Here is a 26,262-nt window from a genome sequence, read left to right as displayed (position 1 = left end):
TTTTATTACTTTTGAAAATAATTAAAATTTTGCCAAGAATTTTATTAAAATTTTTTTTAACTAATTTAATTCTTTTAGGAATTTTTATTAAAGTATTACATATTAAAAATCATTGAATTGAAGAAAGTTTTTGAAAATAATTAAAATTTTGCCAAGAATTTTATTAAAATTTTTTTAATTAATTGAATTTCTGCAATCATTTGTAATTGCTTTAAAATTCAATTTGTTTTAGTATTTTTAACTAAAATTCTTCTATAAATCTATTATTTTTAATAATCTATTAAATATATTAAAAAATTTAACTAATTTTTAGAAGAATTTTAGTTTAAAATTTTTTTTTTAAATCTAAGTTTTTTTTATACTTCTAATTAAATTTATTTAAAATTGAAATTTTACAAAATTTTAAATCAAAATCTTTTGAAGTTCATCTACTTATGAAAATTGTAAACGCAACTCTTTTAAAATACAATTAATTTTGAAATATTGAAGTAAAATTAAATTTCAAGAATAAACACAATAACTTTAGAAAACAACAATTTTCCAGGATTTCGATCAAAAATCCCTGAGTTTTCCAGGTTTTCCAGGTTTCTCAACATATAGAATTTAAAAAAAAAGTTAAATGTTTAAATGATTTTTTTTTCATTAAATAAAAAGTTTAAAAACCTTTTTAAGTTTCATTACTTTATTAAATATTATTTCAAACAATTACTTCTCGAGGATTACTTCTGTAAGTATAATTATAAATCTAAATAGAAATAAGTTGAAAAAGTTAAAAAATTTCAATTATAATAAATTTTTCGACATTTTATCAATGATATAATGATTTATAATATAGACAAAAATTTTGAAAATCGTAAATGATAAAAGTAAAGACTTAACAAAAGAAATAAAAATTAGAAGTTAATAAGCATCAAGAGTTAAGTGATATTACATTTGATTTGTATTAATTGACAATAAAAATTATATAAATAATGATTTTATCAGTTGTTTTTGTTTATCCCTCACGACACATTACACGGTAGTAACTACTTTATTTACGAAATAGTACCATATACAAGCGTAGTTTTACATAACGTGATTAATTCCATGATTTTTTAAATTTATTTTGCATAATTTTTTTACGTCAATTTCGTAAACATTGTCCAATTTCTCGAATGACAAGAAAGGAAACAAAAATTAATACACTGTTAAAAAGGCTTTGCCATTTAAATTTTTGTTCACTCGACGTTATCTCCTTTTCACTTTTTTTTTACCGAGCATTTATAATATCCACTTAAATTGATGCTCTAAACAATTATTGTTTCGAAGCATTATTTCGGCCAGCAACAATTGTTTAAGCGTTTTACCAGTTAATTAACATTTTTACAGTAAATTAGAATTACGAAACAAACATTTTTAAAAAAATGGTGTAAGGATTACGGGGATTATTTCGATTTTTTTGTACTCTCTTATATGAGCATCACGGTCATGTATTTTTTTTTTAATTATTTCTTTGTGTATGTGTGTACGATTTTTTTTTTTTTTTTGTTAATTTGCAAATAATTGTAAAATGCTTAAAGGGAGATTTTTGTACGTAAAACTTACAAATGCCTTTTGCTTTGAAATTACTCCTGAACAATAAAATCAATAAAATTATTATTTATTGTTTAGGATCAAGTTCAAGAACAAGGCATTTGTGAATTTTACTGCACCATGCGCACTTACACATTTTTTCATAATTTGTACATGTACCCTTGACGTTATTACAAACAGACACAAACTTTACTTTTTTTTTAATTTACACGAATATCAAAATGTACCTGTAAATTGTAGCATTTCAATGATCATGTCTCACATGTATAGCGTCGTTATTTGAAATAGACACGTTGATACATTTCTTATATCCTTGCATAAAACTTTTCCATTTCTATGACAATTTTTGTTGTGTGTGTGATGAAAATTGTAAAATGACGCTAATTTTCTGAAATTTTTATTATGTACCACATAGACCTATTTTTTTTCTCGTTATGTATACATTAGTCTCGAGAAAAAAATCCCTCCACAAATTTTATAAAAATGAATCTCTCTCTTTTTTTTTTTATTGAAATGATCCTTCTTTCTATGGAGAGTTTTCTCAACGATGTACAAGGAAGTCGAAAGAGTCTTAACGTTACTTATTTGACGATTTTTTTTTCATTTAAGGTGATTTACTTTATCGATTCCCGTTTTGAAAATGGGAACTGATGATAATATAGTGGTTATTGAAGACATTCGTTTTGCTTTTTACTTCTCTTCTCCGTCCTCGGTTTTGAGTTTTTCCTCTCGTGGCTTAGCTCCACCGTATATCGAGCTTGATTTACTCGATTCTGCAATTGTGTTCAGGGGAAGCGCCACTGTTCGAGGTTGGAGAACAAGACGTTTTCTTCCGCTTGTGTCTACAATTAATTTACATTTTTAAGAAATTTCCCTTTACAGGCTTCACAGTGCCCCTAAAAAGTATTTTAGGGGAAATAGGGGACTGAAAATTAAAAAATAAGGGACTTTTAGGAGACCATAGAAATTGGTTAAATAAAGATAAAAATATCATTTATTTATACAGGGTTGCCACAAAAATTTAACTTTATTTTTCCCTCACTTTTCCCTGATTTCCAAATACAACTTTGACTTATATTTTTCCCTGACCCTAAAAAATATTCTAATTCACTCTTAAAAATTATTAGACACTCAAAAAAATGTTTAATTAAATTTATTTACAAATTTCTTCAAAAGTAAAATTATACGAAAACATCAATAGTTTTATTCAAAATAAATATTTAATCATTTTTTTTTCATTGCAATTAAGATGTTCAAAAAATTTCAAATTCAAATCTTTTCAAATTGAACAACCTCATAAGAATATTATTATAAAACATAAAGAAATGGATCACTCCGAGTCTTCGACTCGTTTCTTTCTGCTTTATAATAATTAAAGATGATCGACTGACAAATTCATTAGTTTATTATTATAAGAATATTGTTATTGTAATTTCTTCAAAATTATTTGTATCATTTCAATTCAATTAACATTTTCTAGAATTTTTAACTAAAATTCTACTTTAAATCAATAACATCAATTATTATTCAATTAAACTTTTTCAAAAAAAATTAATTCTACAGAATTGTTAGTTAAAAGTACAAAAAACAATAATTTAATTCTACGAGAAATCAATTATTTAAATACAAAAATAAATAATATTGAATGTTTCTTAAAATTTAATTTTTACGAAGAATTGTATTAACAACTTTTGAAAATATTTAATTTCTTTTAAGGAATTTAATTAAAATTTTAATAAAATTTATTATATTAAAGAATTTTATAAAAAATTTTGAAAATAATTGAAAACTTTTTGAAGAATTTAAATAATAATCTTTGAAAACAATTGAATTCATGAGAAGAATTTTATTAAAATTTTTGAAAATAATTGACTTCTTGAGAAGAATTTCCATATTTATTTATAAAAGAATTTAAAATAATCATTGTCCATAATTTTAATAGAATTCTTTGTAGAATTTAACAGAATTTAATATCGAGTCGACATGAAACTAAATTTATTTGGTTAATTAAAGAGTCACGCTAAATTTAGCCCATTTTTCGGACCGCGAATTTTTCTATCAAACATATTCTAAAATGCGCCGTATAAAGGGATATTAATTTCATAACCATTTTGAGTGGAGCATATCCTTTGTTTTTTGGATATAGTGTTAAAATGGGGGTTTGGAGGGGTTAAAATACCAAAAATTAAATATGCTCAGATTCGCTGGAAACTGGTTACTCAGGAGTTTTCGGGGTCGCTGATTACGAATCCAATGTCAGTTTTTCAAAATTCAAAATGGCGGGTCCAATATGGCGGACGACTTTTTTAAAAATCACATCTTATTGCCATTTTGAATTATGAAAAACTGACATCGGATTCGTAATCAGAGATCCCGAAAACCCCTGAATAACAAGTTTCAAGCAATAAGATGTGATTTTTAAAAAAGTCGTCCACCATATTGGATCCACCATTTTGAATTTTGAAAAACTGATATTGGATTCGTAGCCAGCGACCCCGAAAACCCCTGAGTAATTAATTTCAAGCGAATCTGAGCAATTTTAGAAAAAGTCGTCCGCCATATTGGATCCGCCATTTTGAATTTTGAAAAACTGACATTGGATTCGTAATCAGCGACCCCGAAAACCCCCGAGTAACCAGTTTCCAGCGAATCTGAGCATATTTAATTTTTGGTATTTTAACCCCTCCAAACCCCCATTTTAACACTATATCCAAAAACAAAGGATATGCTCCACTCAAAATGGTTATGAAATTAATATCCCTTTATACGGCGCATTTTAGAATATGTTTCATTGAAAAATTCACGGTCCGAAAAATGGGCTAAAAAACAGGTGTTTTTAGCGTCACTCTTTCGAGTCGACACGAAACTAAACTCAGTTTCTTAATTTAATATTGTGTCAACTCAGAAACTAAACTTTCGTAACGATCTGAGATAAATGTATTTTTATTTAAGTCAAATAAATTATATTTGGTTTAAATAAAAGTTTTCTGTAATATTTTCGATAAAACTCTATTGAGAATTGTCAAATTCATTTGTTTACAATTCAATTTGGCGAAATTTTGACTATTCGGAAATTCTTCAATTAAATATACATTAGAAAATAAAAACTTTAAAAAAATAATTTCAAGTAAAATTGAAATAAACTTTTTCCAAAAAATTAATTCTTCTACAGAATTGTTACTAAAAAATATGAAAAATTCCGATTTTCGAAGATTTTAATTTGAAATCTTTACAAAATTAAATTATTTCCAAAAATTGCAATTATTAGTAACTTCTACAAAATTCAATTATTATCTAAAACTTTAACTAAAATTAATGTTTAAATCAATTTTTATTAGAAAATTCTACTAGAATTCAATTATTTAAATACAAAAATAAATAATTTATAGAATAACTGAATGTTTCTTAAAAATTGAATTCTCAACAGGAATTTTATCAACAAATTTTTAAATAACTGAATTTTTCGACGACTTTTAATAAAATTTTTAAGAATAATTACATTTTTCAAGGAATTTGATTAAAATTGTCTTAAAAATAATTGAAATTCTGCAAAGAGTTTTTTTTTATCATTTTGTAAAAAAGTTTCAAAACAATTTATTTTTTTCGAAAAAATTTATGTAAATTCTATTTTAAATAATTGAAATCCTGTGGAATTTTTATTTTTTAAAAAAAAATAATTGAATGTTGGTGTAAAATTCTATAAAAATTTGTGCTTAATATTTGAATTCTTTTGGGAAATTTTATTAAAATAGAATATAGAAAATCATTGAATTAAGAAAAATTTTTGAAAAAAATTAAAATTTTGACATGAATTTTATTAAAATTTTTGAAAATAATTGAATTTTATTACTTTTCAAAAGAATTGAATTCTTGTGATGATTTTGGATATTTATCAAAATAATTGAATTTTGGAAAAGAATCTAATTAAAATTCCTTAGAATAATTGATTTTATGGGAAGAATTTATGCGATTTTGTTGTTTATCAAGATAATTGAATTCTTTTGCAAAATTACTTGAAAATTTTAAAAAATAATTGATTCTCTGCAACGAATTAAATGTTATTTATGAAAATATTTGAATTCTTGCAACGAATTTTATTGTTTTATTGAATAATTGAATGTTTCTTAAAATTGAATTCTTTCCTGAAGTTTTAATAAAATTTTTAATAATAATTGCATTTTTCAAGGAATTTATTTTAAATTGTATTTATTAAAAATATTTGAAATTCTGTGATGAAAATAATTGAATTCGTAAATGAAATTTTATTATTTATGAAAATAATTGAATCTTTTCGTAGAATTTTATCAACAAGTTTTTTCTATAATTAAATCTGTGGATAAATTTTATGAAAATAGTAAATATTTAAAAACATTGAATTGCGAAAAACTTTTGAAAATAATTGAAATTTTGTAAAGAATTTTATTAAAATTTTTGAAAATAATTGAATTTTTGGCGAAAAATTTTGCTATTTATAAAAATAATTGAATTCTTGACGAGATATTAATTAAAATTTATAAAAATAATTGAATTCGTGCAAAGTATTTTATTAAATTTTGTTTAAATAATTGAAATTTTGCCAAGAATTTAATTAAAATTTTTGACAATAATTGAATTGTTGAGAAGAATTTTTGAGATATTTACCAAAATAATTGAATTTTGGAAAAAAAATTCATTATAAATCCTTAAAATAATTGATTTTATGGGGAGAATTTTGTTGGTTATCAAGATAATTGAATTATTTTGCAGAATTACTTAAAAATTATAGAAAATAATTGATTTCCTGCGACGAAAAAAATAGGGGAAATTTTCAAAATAGGGTACGTTTAGGGGCCATAATTAAAAAAGGGGACTTTTAGGGAAATAGGGGACAGACTGTGAAGCCTAAATTTTTAAGAAATTTCCCTTTATTTTGATTTTTTGAAGAAAGTCGAAAGAGAAAATTAGTCTAAATAATACAGACCTGGCGGTGGTTCTTTCATGTAAGCATCATCCTGGTAGGATTTTCTTTCACCACCACCTCCACCTCCACCACCTCCTCCACGGGATGGTCTTCCACTAAATGAACTACTGCCACCAGGTCGACCACCTCCTGGACCACTAGCACCTCCTCGAGACCACTCTCGACCACCACCGTCTTCATTAAATTGGCCGTAGTTCCCACGATTTCCTCTAGGTTCACCGCTGAAACCACTTCCTGATCTTCCACTGTCGTAGGCCAGTCTCCCTGTTATAGGAGGATTTGGATTGAATCTACCTCCTGAATTGTTAATACACACGAATAAGTTCAATACAAAAAAAAATTTCTAAAATAATATTTGAAAACTGAAAACACTTTTTTAAGAATTTGCAGATCTAGAGAAAACTTGACATAGAAATGAATTAACATTGCTATTTCAGACTCACTGGAATAAGAGGGTGCGTTATTGTAATCATCTCCATAACCTCTGCCGCCTCCATCTCTTCTTCCAAATCCTCCGCTCCCTCCACTATTCCCTCGACCTCTTCTGTCAAAACCACCACCTCGATCATTTCGCTTACCATCAGCAACATCTATTTTTACCGAATTACCATCAATAGCAACAAGTCCATTAAGTTCTATAGCCTGTTCTAGATCAGATAAATTTTCAAATTCAACATAGCAGAAGCCTTTAAACCTGCAAACATTTTCAGTAATTAAAAACTTATTACAAACATGCAAAAATATTTATCAAAAGAATACGGGGCTCAAACCTATAGGTTTGTAAGTCCCGCAAAAGGTCCGTAAATTTGCTTCAAGTCCGTAAAAGTCAGTTTTTTTGAAAAAAGGTCCGTAAAGTCCGTAATATCATTCAAAAAGGATGGAAAGTTCGTAAATTGTACGATATAATTTGGATAAATTTAGAGAAATTACAAATGATTGCAGAAATTCAATTATTTTCAAAAGTAATAAAATTCTTCGCAGAAATTCAATTATATTCAAAAATTTTAAAAAATTCTCATCACAATTTCAATTGTTTTTAGAAATAATAAAATTATTTTTCGTAATTCAATTATTCTTAAAAATTTTAATAAAATTCTTGACAAAATTTCAACTTATTTTCAAAAATTTTCCTCAATTCGATGATTTTTAATATCTACTATTTTAATAAAATCTTCCAAAATAATTCAATTATTTCAAAAAAATTAATAAAATTCTACGCAAACCCTTAATTATTTTTACAAAATAATAAAACTTTTACAGGAATTCAATTATTTACAAAATTTTTATAAATTTCTTCTCAATGTATTTATAGAAGAATTTTAGTTAAAAACACGAAAAAAAAACTTTAATTTGGAAAAGTTACAAATTATTGCAGAAATTCAATTATTTTCAAAAGTAATTATATTCGTCGCGAAAATTAAATATTGTTCAAAAATAATAAAGTTCTTCTTAGGAATTCAATTATTTTCACAAATAATAAAACTAATCGCAGAATTTCAATTATTTTTAATACAATTTTTAATCGAATTAAAATTCTTTGAATGAATTCAATTATTTAAAAATTTGTTGATAAAATTCTCTATGGGAATTGAATTTTAAGAAACATTCAATTATTCAATAAATTCTTTATCTTTGCAATAAAATAATTGAATTCTTGTAGAATTTTCCAATAAAATTGATTTAAAAATGAATTTCAGTTAAAATTTTAGCTAATAATTCAATATTAAAAGCAATATAGCGCTAATTTTCAGAAATAATTAAATTTTGTAATTAATTTTTTTAAAAAGGTTAATTGAATTTTTTTTACATTATTTGAAGTTTATAATTTCAAATATATATTTAATTGAAGAATTTATAAATAATTGAAATTTCGTTAAATTGAATATTATAAACAAATGGATTTGAAAATTGTCAAAGAGTTTTTTCGAAAATTATTAAAAATAATTGATTTAAAGAAGAATTTTAGTTAAGAATTCTTGAAAATAATAATTGAATTGATAATGATTTTATCACTCAGTTATGTTTTATAGTTATGAAAAATTTAATTTATAGTTTTAAGTAAAATGTTGTCTTATTTGACTGGGAGTGTTTATATTTTTGTCAGTAATTGGTCCGTAATTTTTTATTTTTGGTCTGTAAAGTCCGTATTTTTAAATACTTTCACCGGTTCGAGCCCTGAAAGAATGTGAATACATATATTACCTATCAGTTTCACGATCTTTCACTAAACGAATTCCTTTTACATTTTGATCCTGGAAAATTTTATCAACATCTCCTTGAACGACTCCATTTGGAAGATTTCCGACATAAGCAGTGTAAGGAGGCTCCGTAGGTAAAGGTTTCCTACCTCTGAGAATAAAATACATTCATTTAACAGACAAAATAATAATTAAATAATTATAATTCAAAAAAATATCCCAATTTTACAATGCATCACAAACAATCTTTTCTTTACATCCCTATAAATTTCTTGAAACATTCAATGCTGTAATTATCCGTTGATTGCTCTTAATTATAAAAGCTCCGGAGTTTTATAACAAACCAGTGCTATGAAAAATAATTTCAAATTAATGCCACGTAGATCATTTCTAACATTCACGTCTTGTAAAATTACACAGGTCTCGATAATTTGCAAAATACAGTTTCATTTTTAATATTAAATTAATTTAATAAATTTAGTTATCACATTTATATAAAAAAAGATTTAATTTTATTGGATAATTAAAATATTTAACATAAATAATGCCAAATCAATTAACTAAAAATCAGAATAAATAAAATTAAGATTAAACAAACGTTTGTAAATACTAACGCAAATACTTTTACATAAATTTTTATCAATGAAATTTAATTCTGAGTACATAGTACTATAATATTTTTGTGTATAAGAAAGGAAAATTCATAAAAAACGTTAGTGAGAACTGTGTAAGAAAGTAGAGAGAGATATATATAAGTGAGCAATTTTAAAAGCAAAGATAAAAGAAAATATTCTCGAGAAATGACATTTAAATCCAAAAGCTTCAGCAAAAGCATTTCGGAGTCGATGGGGAGATTCATTTGGCCTTGACAAAAACGAATGTAAAAGATGATGAAAAAGTCACATTGTGGCAAAATATTGTATATTAAGCTTCAAAAAAAGAAAGCACTAGCCAAAATAAAGCCGCGTGTTCTTTTCTTATATGCTTGGAAAGAAATACTTTGCTCATTTAGAGGCTGAATTGACTTAACCTTAAAACCACGCGTCACAAGTTGAAAAGACAGTTTTCTAACTCTATCTTGATACATTGAACTTAATTAATTACAACACCGGTTTTAAAACAACTTTAAAACTTATTAAATAAGAAAAATACATCAGATACTTGCCTATAATCATCATAACCACCTCGACCGGCCATGTTGGATGCACGAAACTAACCGGGACCGCGCGGGTCATACGAGCAACCTCCCAACAAATGGCACTTCCACAAAGGTATATAACAAACAATTATTTCTAAGTTACAATCATTACATTGCCTTATTTTTACAAATTAAAAATAAACGTAACCACTAACTCAGAAAGTTTTTCCTCAAAAACGTAACTATTTTTAAGGTTTAAGTTAGAATAATGCGGCATTTGTATATCAATTTTCATTTCTTTTATAATCTAATTATTTTTTTATCATTTTATCTTCAAGTATCGTAATAAATGAATAACTCGATGAATAATATTTACTGAAATTTTTAAAAAGTGACACAGAACATTTTTTAATTTTTTTCTAATTAATTAAGTGTCAGGTAATATTTTGCTCGAATCAGAAAAATGGTCGGAAAGTAAATGAAAGTGATTAAAGTCGCACGTGGCTTTGAATTTCCCGCTCAATATTAAAATCTACTTTATCGACATGAAATCAACACTCTTTTGGCTGTTTTCCGCCCCAGGGTTGGGGACGTAAACTACCTAAGGTAAACTACGCAGATGTTTAAGGCGCTTGTATACCTCCACGTTTCTGAGTATATCAGAAACGTCCAGCGTTTTGATTGGCTATGCTCATAGGGAATTTCCAAAAAAGCCAATCAAAACGCTGGACGTTTCTGAATATACTCAGAAACGTGGAGGTATACAAGCGCCTTTACATGTAGATTACTTGGTAATTTTCGTCAAGAGTTTTCTACGTAATTTACACCCAATAACATACATATGCTTTCCTTCCGGTTTGGACAACTTTTTGGAAAGTGGTGTGCTTTCTATAACAATGTTTTAAGTCTATGGCGTAATGGAATTGAGTACGCCATAGACTTAAAACATTGTTATAGAAGGCACACCACTTTTAAAAAAGTTGTCCAAACCGGAAGGAAAGCATATGTTATTGGGTGTACATTCATGTATTTTGTCACGTGATATAACAAAGCAAACTTTTCAGGTTGCCTTTAATTAAATTAAATTAAAATTAATTATAATAAATTAAATTAAATTGTCTTTTAATGGCCGCCATCTTGAAAATGTAAATTAAATGGGTTTTCTAGGTTTTCTACAATTGTCTACGTAAGTTACTTATTTTACGTAATCTAAGTCAAAAATCAAAAGTGACGCGTTATTTTGATTGGTTAGATCCAACAGAATGTAATTGATGATTGGATAATCGTTAACTTGAAGTTAACTCTGTGTAACTGACGAAACAGCCCTTGCTGCTAGTTTCAGAGCATACGAGAGTAATTTGATTGGTGGGTGTTATTGGTACGACGATTGGCACGTATTTAAAATGTTTAAAATATTATTTTTTTTATTTTACTTAAAATCTTTTAAATATAATATAATAAAATTTTTATATTATATTCAATCAATAATTACACACTTTTCGTATTAAAAATGAAGAATCTGCACATTTAATAATAATTGTACTGTCGATGAAGAATAATAAAAGTATATAGTTAGGAATGTACAATCTAACCTCAAAATTGTATTATTATTCAAGCAAAGAGTAACAAAGTTCAAAACACAAATACTTGTGAATAATGTTGAGAAATGTGTAATATTTATGTAAATTAACATTTAATATGGCCAAAAATTCCCGACAATTATTAAAAGTAATTACAGAACAATTAAATAAATCTGCACTATTAAATAGTGCGTCGACAGTGCTTGAAAAAACTTCGGAAAAAGCACAAGAAAAATTGACAACTATTCAAAATGTTGCGTCTGAAAAATATGGAAATATCGTTAAGGTAACAATAAATAATACCAAGAATTCCAAACGCTTTTTCTTTCTATTATTTCTTTGTCTATTTAAGAATATTTATGGAAATGTTTATAAAATTTATAGTTTATTTCATATTAGGATAATAATTGGTAATAATTATTCTTAATATTCAGCACGTAAACGTAACTGGCACAACAATAATACAAGATTTACATGCTGAATCATTAAAACCATCAAGTCCGATTCCAGTTCGATTGATAAATTGGTGGAAATGGTATCAACAATTGACAGGTTTAGACACTGTTGAAGTTGCAAAACAGCATGTAATTCAAGTTCAGGATTCTTTATTTAAATGTCAAGATGAGCGACGAATTTTAAATCGTCAATCGTCTCTTGTACATGATAAATTAAAAGAAGTTTACGCCGAATTAATACAAACAAAACGTGATGATCCAAAATATGTGCAACTCACGATTATGGAGAATAAGGGTCTTCAGGAAGAATCGAGAATACGAAATCAATTGAACCTTTTAGAAAATGAGGAAAGAGATCATTTTACTCAACTAGCAACTGCTATTAAAGAATATCACGACAGTCAAACAATAAATGCGCAAAAATACAAATATCTTTCAATTCTTGCTTCGGCTTTTCTTGCCATTTTATCATTAACAGGATCAATGATTTATAATAATCGAAGAATTGTTGATGTTCGAAATGTCATATCAGAGGCACAAAAGAAAAATGAATCAAATTTTCGAAATAATTTTCAATCCCTCGAAGAAAGTTCGAGTCAACAATTTTCAAAGATCATTCAACTTATAAATAGTAAAACCAATTTTACATTTGGCGAAAATAAAATTAGTGACATTAGTAATGAAAGTACTACCTCTATGAATTCTAGTTTAACAGTGAGTAGTAAACACGTCGCATATTTTTTGACGGGTTTATTAATAATTAATTTTATTTTGGTACGATCATTGACTTAGAGAGATTATTGTAAAAGAGAAAATAGTGTTGATATAGAATTTTGCAGTTTGTTGATGTAAAGTGTAAAATATTGTATAATAGTTAAACTTGATGAATATTTTACGATAATTTCTTACGCTTTTTAAGGATATAATAAAAAAATAATTATGTAAATGTAAATTTTTATTTTATTAAGTAATTGTCAAGTCTTTTTTTTTATAAAAAACATTTGTTAAATTTATATGCATATAATTTTAACAGGCGTAAGGCTTCGAAGAACTCAATTTATGATGATTAATGGAAAAATCTATTATTCTACTAATTATGATAAATTCAGTAATACAAGTTAATCGTAGCATTAAATTATTCTTAATTATTAATTAACTAAAAGTTTTTAACTTAGTATTTGCGAAATTAATGTAAAACTAACTCGAAATAATTTACTAAAAGTGGATAAAAGTGAAAATGAATTTAAACAAAGACAAGTAGAAATTAAAATCTAAGGATTCCAATTTTTCCATTCCATTCCCTCGGGAGGTTTCTTGTCAACTTTTCCTCTTCCGACTTCATTCCAATTAGTGCTCAAAACTGTTCCACCAGATTCTTGCTGTTTTATGAATTTAATATAACAAATTAAGGACAAAATTAATATATTCAGGGCAAGAACTTATAAAAGTATTTAAAAATAATACGGACTTTACGGACCAATTACTGACAAAAATATAACCAGTACGAGTCAAATAAGAAAACATTTTACTGAAAACTATAAATTAAATTTTTCAACAATAAAACATGAAGATATCGAAAACTCGGAGTTATCGATTTCTTCATGTTTTATAATAATTATTATAAAAGGCCCAGTGATAAAATCATTATTTTATATTATAAGAATATTGTACTTCTTCAAAATTATTTCCCATTTTAATTATTTTCTAGAATTTTAATAATAATAATAATAAAATTCTTCTTTAAGTAAATCAATTAATTTTCAAAAAAGTTCTATGAGAATTTTCAAATTCATTTGTTTACAATATTCAATTTTACGAAATTTCAATTATTCGTAAATTCTTTAATTAAATATATATTAGAAAATAAAAACTTCAAATAATTTTTTAAAAAAATTCAATTAAACTTTTTCAAAAAAATTAATTTCAAAATTCAATTATTTCTAAAAATTTACGCTATATTGCTTTTAATATTTAATTATTAAAATTAATTAAAATTAATTAAAAATTAATTAAAATAATTGAAATTCTGCGATGAATTTTATTATTTATGAAAATAATTAAATTTCTGCAATAATTTGTAATTTCTCCAAAATTATATTTATTTTTAGTGTTTTTAACTAAAATTCTTCTATAAATCAATTATTTTTAATAATTTTTGAAAAAGTTCTTTGAGAATTTACAAATTCATTTGTTTACAATTCAATTTTACAAAACTTGAATTATTCGGAAATTAGCCAATTAAATATATTATTAGAAAATGAAAACTTCAAAAACATAATTTCAAGTAAAATTGAAATAAACTTTTTCAAAAAAATTAATTCTTCTACAGAATTGATAGTTAAAAGTATGAACAATTAAAATTTTTCAAAGATTTTAAATTTGAAACCTATTCAAAATTCAATTATTTCTATAAAAATTCGCGCTATAATCCTTTTAATGGTCAATTATAAAATTATAATCTAAAATTTTAAGTAAAATTCATTTTTAAATCAATTTTTATTAGAAAATTCTACTAGAATTCAATTATTTAAATAAAACAAATAACTAATTGAATAATTAAATTCTTATAATAAAAAAAAAATAAATAAAAACTTAAAATAATATAAGAAAAATTAAATTAAACTTTTTCAAATTAAATTTTTTTTTCGTGTTTTTAACAAAAATTATTCTATAAATACATTATTTTTAATAATTTTTGAAAAAGATCTTTGAGAATTTTCAAATTCATTTGTTTACAATTAAATTTTTCAAAATTTCAGTTATTTGTTAATTCTTCTATTAAATATAATTAGAAAATAAAAACTTTATATAATTTCAACAAAAAAATCTGTAATTAAACTTTCTCAAAAAAATTAATTCCACAGAATTGTTAGTTAAAAATATGAAAAATCCAGATTTTCAAAGATTTTAATTCGAAACCTTTTTAAAATTCAATTACTTCTAAAAATTTTCTTTCAAATTCTTTTAATATTCAATTATAATCTAAAATTTTAACTGAAATACATTTTTAAATAATTTGTTATCAGAAAATTCAACTAGAATTCAATTATTTAAATACAAAAAGAACAATTTTATTGAATAATTGCGTTTCTTAAAATTGAATTCTCATAAAGAATTTTGTCAATAAATTTTTAAATAATTGAATTCTTTGGTCAAATTTTAATAAAGTTTTAAAAATAATTAATTACATTTTTCGAGGAATTCGATTCAAATTGTATTATAAAAATAATTGAAATTCTGCGATGAGTTTTTTATTATTTATGAAAATAATTGAATTCCTAAAAAGAATTTTATTATTTACGAAAATAATTAAATCCCTGTAAAAATTTTATTATTTATGAAAATAATTGAATTATTTTTGAAAATTTTATTAAAATAGTAGATATTAAAAATCATTGAATTGAGAAAAATTTTTGAAAATAAGTTGATATTTTGTCAATAATTTTATTAAAATCTTTGAAAAAATAATTGAATTTCGGAGAAGAATTGTATTATTTCTAAAGATAATTGAAATTTTTATTTGAATTAAAAAAAATTTTTGAACATAATTGAATTTTTGCGAAGAATTTTATTACTTTTGAAAATAATTGAATTTCTGCAATCATTTGTAATTTGTCTAAAATTCTCCAAATTATATCGTACAATTGACGAACTTTTCGTCTTTTCTCAATCAAATTACGTACTTTACGGACCTTTTTTCAAAAAATGACTTTTAGGGACTTCTAGCAAATTACGGACCTAGTTCGAGCCCTGTATGTTAGATAAGAATATAAACTTCAATATTAAAAATTGAAATTGATAGAAAATATAATACTTACAAAGGATTTATTCATTGCTCGTTTAACTTCGTCAGATCCGTTGCCGTAAATTTTTTGAAAAAGTTTATTAAGGGCAGCTTCACCTTCAGGGTTTTCTGCGGCTTCTTGTTTTTCGATTTCTTTTTCCATTTTATCCCAATCATGAACCTTTTTACTTGAGGTTGGATATTTTGGAGCTTTATTGTCAGATTGTAGGATAACTACAAAATTTTTTTTAATTATTCAGCAAATTAATTTTAAGAATAAATTATACAAAACCTAATAGAATGTAAACCTGTTTTTTTTTTAAATCAATTATATTTTTAAAATCAGAAATATATAATTTACCATCAGGAATTGGAAGTATTGCAATTGATTCTTCGGCATTTCCTTCTAAATTTGCCCATCTATGACCATCTCGTTTCTTTAATTTAATTTCTATTTTCGATGCAAGTATTTTGTGCGAACTTTGATCAGGTACAATGTGACGGGCTAAATCTAATTCCAAACTGTAGTCACTTCCGTTTGGTAATTTTGCAGATACGCTCAACTAAAAATATTGTTTCATTATATTTTCATCGCAGGAGAAATTATTAGAATTGTTTTTTTTTGTTTGAGTGTTAGAAAACATTGCTAAATCCTAAAAATTCAACGTAAAACGCTTACTCACTGCAGTTTCTGTTGTGTGGACTTTTACAATTTCTACGTTTTTTGCTAAAATATTTATAAAAACGTGTGTTTCAGTTTGATACCAATCGTGTTTTATTTTTGGAGTTGGCATCTAAAAAGAAATATACAAATTCATTTGAATTATTAGAACCAAAATAAAATTTGAGGTTAGGAATTTATGGGGAATAAACATGAATAAGTATATAAATACAAGAATCTTACCTCATTGTTTTCGTCATTTGAATCATTAGCATTTTCCGACATTTTTCAACACTTACTTAAATAATTGATGTTAACAATTTGACATATAAATATAGTATTTAATAATTTTTTTTAAAATAATGTATTGTTTCTTGAACAGATACAGAAAGAATACTTGACAGAAACGAATATTAACGAAGTTGTGCGAAACATCACGAGCCCAATGGAAAACATTTTTATTTTTTTGTTTTTCAAATTTTTAAATAACTTTTTTACTCGTGAGGGAAATTATCAAGTCATTTAAAATTTCATTTTAAAATCAAGATTTTCAAAAATTTCAAATTCAAACCTTTTTGAAATTAATCATTTTTAAAAATAATTGTTATAAAACATAAAGATAACGATTACTCCGTGTCTTCGACTCGGAGTGATTGGTATCTTCATGTTTTATAAACATTTTAATTTCCATAAAATTTTTCAAAAAAAAATTAAATTATTTACAAAAATTATAATAAAATTCGTTGTAAGAATTCCATTATTTTCATAAATTATAAAATTTTTCTGAGGATTTCAATTATTTATAATACAATTTAAAGTAAATTCCTAGAAAAATGGAATTATTCTCTTAATTTTTTTCTAAGAATTTAATTACATTTCACGAATATAATAAAATTCTTCGTTGAAATTCAAATATTTTCACAATCTACTTTTTTAATAAAAGTTCTCAAAAAAGAATTCAATTATTTAAAAAATGTAATAAAATTCGATGCAGGAATTCAATTATTTTCATAAATAATAAGATTCTTTACATTATTTCAATTATTTAAAAAAAAATTTGAAAAAATTCATTGCAAAAATTCAATTACTTTCATAAATTAATAAAATTCTTCACAGGATTTCAATTATTTTTAATACAATTTTAAGTAAATTCTTCGAAAAATGTAACTATTTTTAAAAAATATGTTAAAATTCTTCGAAATAATTCAATTATGTATTTTATCAATTATGTATTTTTAAAAATTCATGCTATAATGATTTTAAAATTCAATTATTATCTAAAATTTTAACTGAAATTCATTTTTATGAAATGAAAATCAATTTTTATTGGAAAATTCTACAAGAATTCAATTATTTAAATACAAAAATAAATAATTTATTGAATAAATGAATGTTTTTCGAAACTAAATTATCATAAAGAATTTTATCAACAAATTTGAATTTTTTCGAGAAATTAATAAAATTTTCAAGAATAATTAAATTTTTCGAGGAATTTAATTAATTAAAATTTGAAGTTCTATGATGATTTTTATTATTCATGAAAATAATTGAATTTTTGTAAAAAATGTTATTATATTTATGAAAATAATTGAATTATTACAAAGTTTGCTTAGAATTATATCAAAATTTTTTTTTTAAATAATTGAATTCTTTTGAAAATTTTTTTTAAAACTGTAGATATTGAAAATCATTAAATTGAGAAAAAATTTTTGAAAATAATTGAAATTTTGCAAAGAATTTTATTAAAATTTTTGAAAATAATTGAAATTTGGAGAAGAATTTTATTACTTTTAAAGATAATTGAATTTTTATGAGATTTTTTTTTTAATTTTTGAACATAATTGATATTCTGCGAAGAATTTTATTACTTTTGAAAATAATTGAATTTCTGCAATCATTTGTAACTTCTCCAAAATTCAATTTTTTCCAGTTACTTAAATAAAAATCCCTGACTTTTCCCTGAATTCCCTGACCTGTGGCAACCCTGCAAATTAAATTTTTTATTGAATAATTGAATGTTTCTTAAAATTTAATTCTTATAAAGAATTTAATTATCAAATTTTTAAATAATTGAATTCTTTTGACGAATTTTAATAAGATTTTTAAGAATAGTTACATTTGTCAAGGAATTTGATTAAAATTTGATTAAAAATAATTGAAATTCTGCGATTTTATTATTTCTGAAAATAATAGAATTATTAAGAAGAAACTTATATAAAAAATTTGTAAATACTTAAATTCCTGTGAAATTTTTATTATTCATGAAAATAATTCAAGGTTTGTGTCGAATTTTATTAATTTTTTTTAAATAATTGAATTCTTTTGGGTAATTTTATTAAAATAGTAAATAAAAATCATTGAAATGAGGAAATTTTTTGAAAATAATTAAAATTTTGACAAGAATTTTTAAAAAATTTTTGAATTTTCCCTGAATTTCCTGTGTCAGAACATATGATTATTATAATTATTAGAATTATAATAATATTTAAACTATATATATTCCAATTCATATTTTAGTTTTATAAAAAAAAATTGAAAGAATTTTTACGTTCTAGGTATTATTTTCGAAATTGATGATTTTATTTAAAGAAGTGAGGGAGAAGTAAGCCGCGCGCGAATTGTTGCTAATTTACATTAACTGATATTAACGTATGAATATATACATAAACAGATAATAAGAGAAAAATATGTTGACTACAGATAATATATAGTTAATTTTTTCAATCTCATCAGCAAAGAGAGTTTTATTTACATTTATGTTTGTATTATATAGCCTCTTTTTTTTTACTATTAATTAAATTAAACTTTACATTTATTTAAAGTTTGTTAAAAAGTTCACTTTCACAATTTCATATTCAGCGCATAAATTCATTTTTTAATTAAAATATATTATGTATTGTCTATAAATCAAAAGTAATATACAAAATATATTTGACGAAGAACAGTTGAAAGGAAAAAATAAAGATAATTTTACAAAATAATAACAATCATTGAGTAGAGTTAAAAATCGTCTTCAAATTTATACTCTCATCATTGCTTCTTAATGAATGATAAAGTTATTTTACACACTGCTTCGTAATGAATAAAAATTTTATACGATTAATTTATTATTTACACAAGAAAATTGTACGTCTAATTGCAAATACAGCAGACATGATTCTTAATAAATGCTATTTCAACTTTTACACAGCGTAAAATGAAAGCGTCGTAGAAAAATAGTTTAAATTACATGGCTGACGATTTCGTTTTATTACAGCTAATAAATAATGATTAATTCTTGTCAATACTTTTTAATTTAAGGCTCCTATGAATTCAAACCTCTATGTTTTCGTTTTATTCGAGCATATGGGCCAATTTCCGGATCCATTACAAAATCGTATAAAACGGAAACCCAAGAGTCGTGGTGTGGTAAATTATCATAGAATTCGGACGCTATTCGCTTTACCTAATTTAAAAAAAACCAAGTAATTATAAATTTTGTTAAAATACTAAAATCTGTGTATTAAAAGACAGATTTAATTTTAAGAAAATATTATTACCTCTGGCAATCGGGAACCTGGCACAGCAGGAAAATCGTGATGTTCGTTGTGATAACCAACATTAAATGTAATGTAATTAAGAGGACCATAATAACTATAAGTTTCGTATCCTTTTTTGTACATATAATGTTCAGATATAAAATGACCAGCAACTGGATGAACACCCATTGCCATAACTGATCCAAAAATAAAGTAGACCAATATTTTACCTCCTTGAAAAAAAAAATATTTGTTAACATAACGATACACTTTCTATATTTGAATAAGTGAAATTTTACTGGTAAATTAAGCAACTGTCGCACTTGAGTAAAATTTCAAATATTTTACTAGTGAAATTTCACTGATTCAAATTTAGCGAGTATTGAAAATTACTAATTATAAGTATTTGAAAATTTTTCACCGTACCTAAGAAATACCAAATGAGACCATCAAAAATAAGTTGAATAACCAAATTGACATATTCTAAAGTGGTTGGTACTTTTGGATACGTGACTAATGGCCGGAAAGCATAAAAAAATGGTTGCAAACAAATCCAGAAAAATTTACCCAAAGTGGTACAAAATAATTTCGCTTCCAATAAAGTCGGCAAATCCGTGTCTAGTTTTTCGTCACCTTGATACTGTAAAAAGGATCATTTATTTAAAATTATTAATATTAATAATTGTTACTTAAAAATTATAAAGACAAGCCTCGGATATTATAACATTTTCAACTTTTTTCTACTATTTTCAAAAAATGCGACTTTTTTCGACTTATTTTCAAAAATCATGACCATTTCGACTTTTCTTCCGAATATTGCAATAATTTTTAGTATAAAATGCAACTTACTTTCGAAATTTTCTATTGAAAAGAGTTTCAATAAATATTGAAATTTTGTAAAATTTAATTGAAAATAATTGATTTTTTTTAAAGTGTTTTATAAAAATTTTTGAAAATTAACATTTGAAGAATATTAATTGCAAATTTTGAAAATAATTGAAATTGAATTCCTCAGAAGAATTTAATTTTTTAATATATTTCGAATAAATTCAATTATTTTCTAAAATCTTAATAAATCCTTCAAAACAATTCAATTATTTTTATAAATGTCAAAATTCTTCGCAAGAATTCAATTATTTTTATAAATATCTAGTAAAATTCTTTGCAGGAATTCAATTATTTTCAAAACATATTTAATTGAATTTCTCGTAAGAATTCAAATAGGTTTCAAATATTTCTATAAAATTCAATTATTTCCTAAAATTTTTAATAATTTCTTCGAAACAAATTCAACTATTTTTATAAATTACTAAATAAATTTTGAAAATTTACAATAAAAAAAAAATATTTTTGAAAAATTAATTTTAAGAACTTCTTTATTATAATTTTTTGAAAATTAATTAATAACTTAAAAAACATGGGACAGTTAGAATCATTATAAAGAACTGAATTTTTGTATTTAAATAATAATTCTAAATTTAGTTAATCAAAACTTGAATAATTTTGCTAAATAAATATTTAAATACCTACTTCTTATTTCTTTTTTCACGGGAAATAAAATTTAAAATCAACTACTGAAATTTAATAATTCCTAAAAATTAAAACTATAACTCTTCCAAAATTCAATTATTTTCTACAATTTTTAACTAAACTTTATCTCTCAATCAATTATATATATATTAATTTTTAATTAGTTTCCGAAAATCCTTCAAGAAATTCTTAATATTAATTTTTTAAAAATATTTTTAAATAATTTTTTAAAGACAAAAGTTTTACAAATGTACAATTAAAAAATGTCCAAAAAATTGAAATTTGGTAAAATTAAAAAACAAAAATAATTTAAATTTTGTAAAATCTATAAAAAATAATTTGATAAAATCTTTTAAAAATAATTGAGTTTTTACCAAATATAAAAAAATCAAATTTTTGAAGAGTTTTAATTATAAATGATTTATTACTTTTAAAAATAATTAAATTCTTGTGATGAATATTGTTATTAATGAAAATAATTGAATTTTGCAAAGAATTTTATTAAAATGCCTCAAAATAATTGTATTCTTTCTAAGAATCATTTATGTAAATAATTTAATTCTTGTGAAGAATTTTATTCAAATCTAAAATAATAATTGAATTATTTAAAAGAAATTTAATAAAAATTGTATTTAACATAATTGATTACTTTCGAACAATTTTATTAAAGTATTTAAAAATAATTGAATTCCTGTGAAAAATTTGAATATTTTTTTTAAATAATAATTGAATTCTTCCAAAGAATTAAAAAAAATATTTTTTTAAATAAAATAATTAACTTTTTCCAGGAATTGAAATTACATTTTTAATTACATATTTTAAGCAATTCATGTAAAATTGTATTAAAAAGAATTTAAATCCTGCAATGAATTTTATTATTTATGAAAATAATTGAATAGTTGCTATGAATGTTATTAAAATTTTCAAAAATAATTGAATTCCTGAAAAGAATTTTATTTTTTATGAAAACAATTGAATTATTTGGAAAAATTTTATTAAAATGTTTAAAAAGAATTGAATTTCTGTGAAAAATTTTGTTATTTTTAAAAATAATTAAATTTTTCATAAGAATTTTATAAACATTGTTTTAAATAATTAATTTTTTTCTAAACATAATAAATATTATGAAAATTTTATTTTAAATAATTGAATTCTCGTGGAAAACTTTATTTGTGATTATAATTGAATTTTTCGAATAGTTAATTTAAAATACATAGTATTAAAAATAATTGAAATTCTTCTATGAGTTTTATTATTTATGAAAATAATTCAATTCTTGATTAGAATTTTATCAAAAAATTTTTTTAACTATTGAATTCTTTTGCGAAGTTTTATGAAAATAGAAATATTGAAAATAATTGAATTTCGAATATTTTTTGAAAATAATTGAATCGTTTTAAAGAATTTGATTATAATTTTTGAGAATAGTTTTTTGAATTCTAGTATTAGCGAATTTAAAGTAGTGGAAATTATAAAAAAAAACAGAAATAGTAGCTTTTAGTAGCTAAAATCTAAAAAAAAGTACCCAAATAGTAGCCTAACGTAAAAAAAGTAGTAAATATTTGGTTTTAGTAGATGAGTGCGAAGCTTGCGATATATTATTTAGTTCATATTACATTAATATACATACACGGTGGTGTTCCAGATGATATTTTTTAAAACTAATAGAAATTGGAATTCCAATGGGCAAGTTAGCGAAAAAACCAAATAGTTTATTGGCCATAGGTCTCGCGTGACCAAAGGCAAGATTGTGCGCAATTTCATGAACAGCTAAAAAAAAATTTGTATTAATAATAATAAAATTTTATTTAATTTGCATTTTGCATATAAATTACCCAGCATTAACGAATGATTAATGACTCCGCCAAAGCAATATGCCATTAAAAATAACATGGGATAGCTTAAATCCTTTACTATAAACATTGAAACAAATTGCACTAAAACCATTCCTGTGACTACCCATTTAAAATTGGGATCATAGCCAAACAACTTTTTAATTTGAGGATATTTCTCTGTAACAAAAATTATTTATAATTAATAAATTAATTTTTTTATTGCTAATATAGTTGTAGAATTATTACTTCAGAAATGATAAAGAAATAAAAAAATACTTCCTCTATGAGGAAGAAAAAATGTCAGAAATTAATAAAAAGGAAAGAAAAATGCGGAAACGTTCGTGGAAACAGTTTGATAAAATTATATCTTTGAATAATCTTTAGTAGTCAATAAAGATAAGAAATGATTACTTTACCTAGAATTAATTTTCGACGACTTGCGTGTGGTTCCTCTGTGTAAACCCATTCAAAATCGGTTCGCGAAACATGCTGTCCCATATTTTTTGATTGATAAAATTTGATCGAAAAGAAAAATCAACTCGCACAGCAATTTCACTTAGCATGGATAGCGTAATTAACCTTACCGGCAAGAAATATTTATAGGAATACAAAATTCCTGTTGACTATACGTGTGACCGGTATCTATTTAGTTAAAAATTAAGATGTAATTAATGTTTAAACGTTTATTAATTAAGGTGACAAGCTTTAAAAAATTAATTCTTCTTTAATAGATATTTTTAACAAAAAAATATATAGTAAAATACACAACAAACAAATGTTAAAATTGAATTAATTATTGGTGTTCACAGTTACTGTTTGTTGCGTTGTTTAAAAAGTAAGGTTATAATACTGTCTAATAGCTTATAGTTACTACGTGGTTACTACTATATAGAGAATAGAGAAAGAGAGCCGCAAATAAATTAATAAACGAGTTTTTTAACTTTTATTTACACTATTTCAACCAATGAGACTTCACATAAAAATGAAACCAATAACAGGATTTGTTGACAATAAACAGATGTTTTTTTATAAACTTAATGAAATTTCTGATAGTAGTGGTAATAGGTGGTGGAGGCGAATAATACTTTTAGTAATGACCACCTTTTAGAGCGCTGTGATTGATTTTAAAAATTCACGATTCACTTTTCAAAAAGTTGTCCAAACCGGAAGGAAAGCATATATATAGCTAAAATGAAAATTATGTTTTTATATAAAATTACTATTAAAACATTTAAAACAATATTTTTAATGTAAAAGGTAAAAGGAAATTGTATAAATAAATAATGAAAATAATTTAATTAGAGCGATATCTGGTGGGTAAAGTGTGAACTAACATGGCGTCTTTGCTCTTTGCATTGCTAGTCTACCTTCTCAATTGTGTATTCCATGCTCAAGAGAGAGACAACGCGCCAAGTCAAGCTCATTTCGAAAATGTCGTAAAATTTTTATCATCGAAGTGTTTTATTGAATTGTTCTGACAGTTGGCAGTGTCTAAAGTCATTTAAGAAGAAGAAGAGGAAGAAGTATTTTATTGTTAATATAGTGTTTTCAACAATGATATTCTATTCTGTTTGGACAATGCATACTGTTCTTCGTAGCAGGAGCACGTGCTTTCCATTATCATTTCTTTGCATTATAGGTAATATTTATACACTTCTTTCATTATTGTAGTTTTTTATTGTAAGTATTAATTTTATTTTCTACTTTATTAATTTTGTTTCTTACTTTATTAATTCCATTTTTTATTTTGTTAATTTTGTTTTCATTTTATTTTTTTTTTTCTATTTTACTTTCTATTTTATTTTCTATATTTTTTAATTCTATTTTTTAATATTTTAATTTTTTTTCCAAGAATAGAAAACAATAAAATTAGTTGACAACTACTTACCTAATTGAAGAAATGGAAAACGAAATTTATTTAAAAAACTACGTCCTTGTTGTTTTCCTCTATATTTACGAAATGCGAAAAAATTGAAATTCTAGTTTGGAAAATTTCCTCTCGAGAAAAATCTTTTCATTCATTAAATTTAATTTTTAATTTGAAAAAGAAATTGCAATACTATTATCTACTTCTAATATTATTTTTATTTTCAATAAAAAAAAAAATTGAATGAAATAGAAATAAAATTAAAATATGGACTTTTTTGTAAAGGTTTTACGATAATTATAATAATTTTTCGATTCTTTTCAACTATATTATATATTTCGTATTTGAAATAAAAATAAAATCCAAGGATGGTTTCCCGTTTCCAGTCCAAGGATTTTGCAACGTTATACAAATAACAAAAATATTTTTACTGTCAGTCCTACGACAAGGTAATGCACTGGACGTTCTGAGATATGCTTGTCTGCTTCAAACGTATTATTTTTTTTTCTCATTTTTTTTTCTCTTTTAAAAACAAACAATTTTCTCGGCGAGCTTCTTTTTTTTTACTTAAGTTGATAAAATCTCCTACGAAAATTACAATACTAGAATTCGAAAAACTACGAGGTTCATTATTTTTTTTTTATTTCATCCCCTCCGGCATTGAATTTTCATATTTGAATTTCTGTAGTTTTCTTATTATTTAGTTTATTATTTTTTTTTTTTTTTAATTGGTGTTGGGACTAGAAATAAAAGAAGACTGTAACACCCTGCAAAACATGATATTTTCGAATTTTTTTTCTGTCGGGTAATATGAGACACTGACAAAATAATTTTTTTTATTACGTATTCACGATCAGAACACAATTTCTCATTTGTTTTTTTGGATTTCACTCCGTAGTTTATACTCTTACTCACTTTTATATAACATTTTCGCTCGTTTTTTTCGTGTGTGTGTGTGTGTGTGTGTTTGTGATTATTTGGAAAATTTGCTTTCACTCGTTTTATTATAATTGTTTCGTTGATAATTAGCTTAAATTTTTTTTTTGGCAAATATTTCCTTACATTTTATTCCGCAATAGTTATAACAAATAGACGATGAAATTTATACACAAGAAATTACATATTATTGCAAAATAGTACAAATTGTGATTTATACAATATTTC

At 23.7% G+C, this 26,262-nt stretch overlaps 4 protein-coding genes and 1 long non-coding RNA gene across 7 annotated transcripts in view; 2 read left to right on the top strand and 3 right to left on the bottom strand.

The window, feature by feature from the left end:
* Positions 1–917: 917 nt before the first annotated feature.
* On the bottom strand, positions 918–10,048 carry LOC122497898 (eukaryotic translation initiation factor 4H-like). Of its 2 annotated transcripts, none has more exons than XM_043605290.1 (5): positions 9,896–10,048; positions 8,735–8,881; positions 6,976–7,226; positions 6,533–6,796; positions 918–2,414 (listed from the first exon to the last, which is right to left on the bottom strand). In XM_043605290.1, the coding sequence occupies exons 1-5, from the start codon at positions 9,925–9,927 to the stop codon at positions 2,263–2,265; spliced, it is 846 nt and encodes a 281-aa protein (XP_043461225.1). In that variant the 5' UTR covers positions 9,928–10,048; the 3' UTR covers positions 918–2,262. The 2 variants fall into 2 exon arrangements, with proteins under 2 accessions (XP_043461225.1, XP_043461224.1); XM_043605289.1 differs by having other exon boundaries at positions 961–2,414; positions 6,533–6,829.
* Positions 10,049–11,453: 1,405 nt separating this feature from the next.
* On the top strand, positions 11,454–12,849 carry LOC122497896. The gene is made up of 2 exons (XM_043605286.1): positions 11,454–11,734; positions 11,883–12,849. The coding sequence occupies exons 1-2, from the start codon at positions 11,567–11,569 to the stop codon at positions 12,693–12,695; spliced, it is 981 nt and encodes a 326-aa protein (XP_043461221.1). The 5' UTR covers positions 11,454–11,566; the 3' UTR covers positions 12,696–12,849.
* On the bottom strand, positions 12,841–16,752 carry LOC122497897 (protein SGT1 homolog). Its single transcript, XM_043605287.1, has 5 exons — positions 16,592–16,752; positions 16,371–16,481; positions 16,049–16,250; positions 15,722–15,921; positions 12,841–13,282 (listed from the first exon to the last, which is right to left on the bottom strand). The coding sequence occupies exons 1-5, from the start codon at positions 16,631–16,633 to the stop codon at positions 13,175–13,177; spliced, it is 663 nt and encodes a 220-aa protein (XP_043461222.1). The 5' UTR covers positions 16,634–16,752; the 3' UTR covers positions 12,841–13,174.
* A 2,154-nt stretch (positions 16,753–18,906) lies between these two features.
* Positions 18,907–24,270, bottom strand: LOC122497894 (sphingolipid delta(4)-desaturase DES1). 2 transcript variants are annotated; one of them, XM_043605284.1, is made up of 7 exons: positions 24,183–24,270; positions 23,648–23,873; positions 23,232–23,408; positions 23,027–23,166; positions 20,293–20,506; positions 19,888–20,099; positions 18,907–19,793 (listed from the first exon to the last, which is right to left on the bottom strand). In XM_043605284.1, the coding sequence occupies exons 2-7, from the start codon at positions 23,727–23,729 to the stop codon at positions 19,653–19,655; spliced, it is 966 nt and encodes a 321-aa protein (XP_043461219.1). In that variant the 5' UTR covers positions 23,730–23,873; positions 24,183–24,270; the 3' UTR covers positions 18,907–19,652. The 2 variants fall into 2 exon arrangements, with proteins under 2 accessions (XP_043461219.1, XP_043461218.1); XM_043605283.1 differs by lacking the exon at positions 24,183–24,270 and adding an exon at positions 24,045–24,060.
* A 14-nt stretch (positions 24,271–24,284) lies between these two features.
* Positions 24,285–26,262, top strand: part of LOC122497895 — a 66,773-nt gene continuing 64,795 nt past the window's right edge. The window contains exon 1 of the long non-coding RNA XR_006301181.1: positions 24,285–24,870. This is a non-coding gene — a long non-coding RNA (uncharacterized LOC122497895). The remainder of the gene's footprint in view (positions 24,871–26,262) is intronic.

This window comes from Leptopilina heterotoma, unplaced genomic scaffold (genome assembly GCF_015476425.1).
Source record: "Leptopilina heterotoma isolate Lh14 unplaced genomic scaffold, ASM1547642v1 Lhet_14, whole genome shotgun sequence".
Classification (NCBI taxonomy): Eukaryota; Metazoa; Arthropoda; class Insecta; order Hymenoptera; family Figitidae; genus Leptopilina; species Leptopilina heterotoma.
The sequence above is the reverse complement of the archived record's forward strand: the minus strand, read 5'-3'. Positions and strand labels throughout refer to the sequence as shown.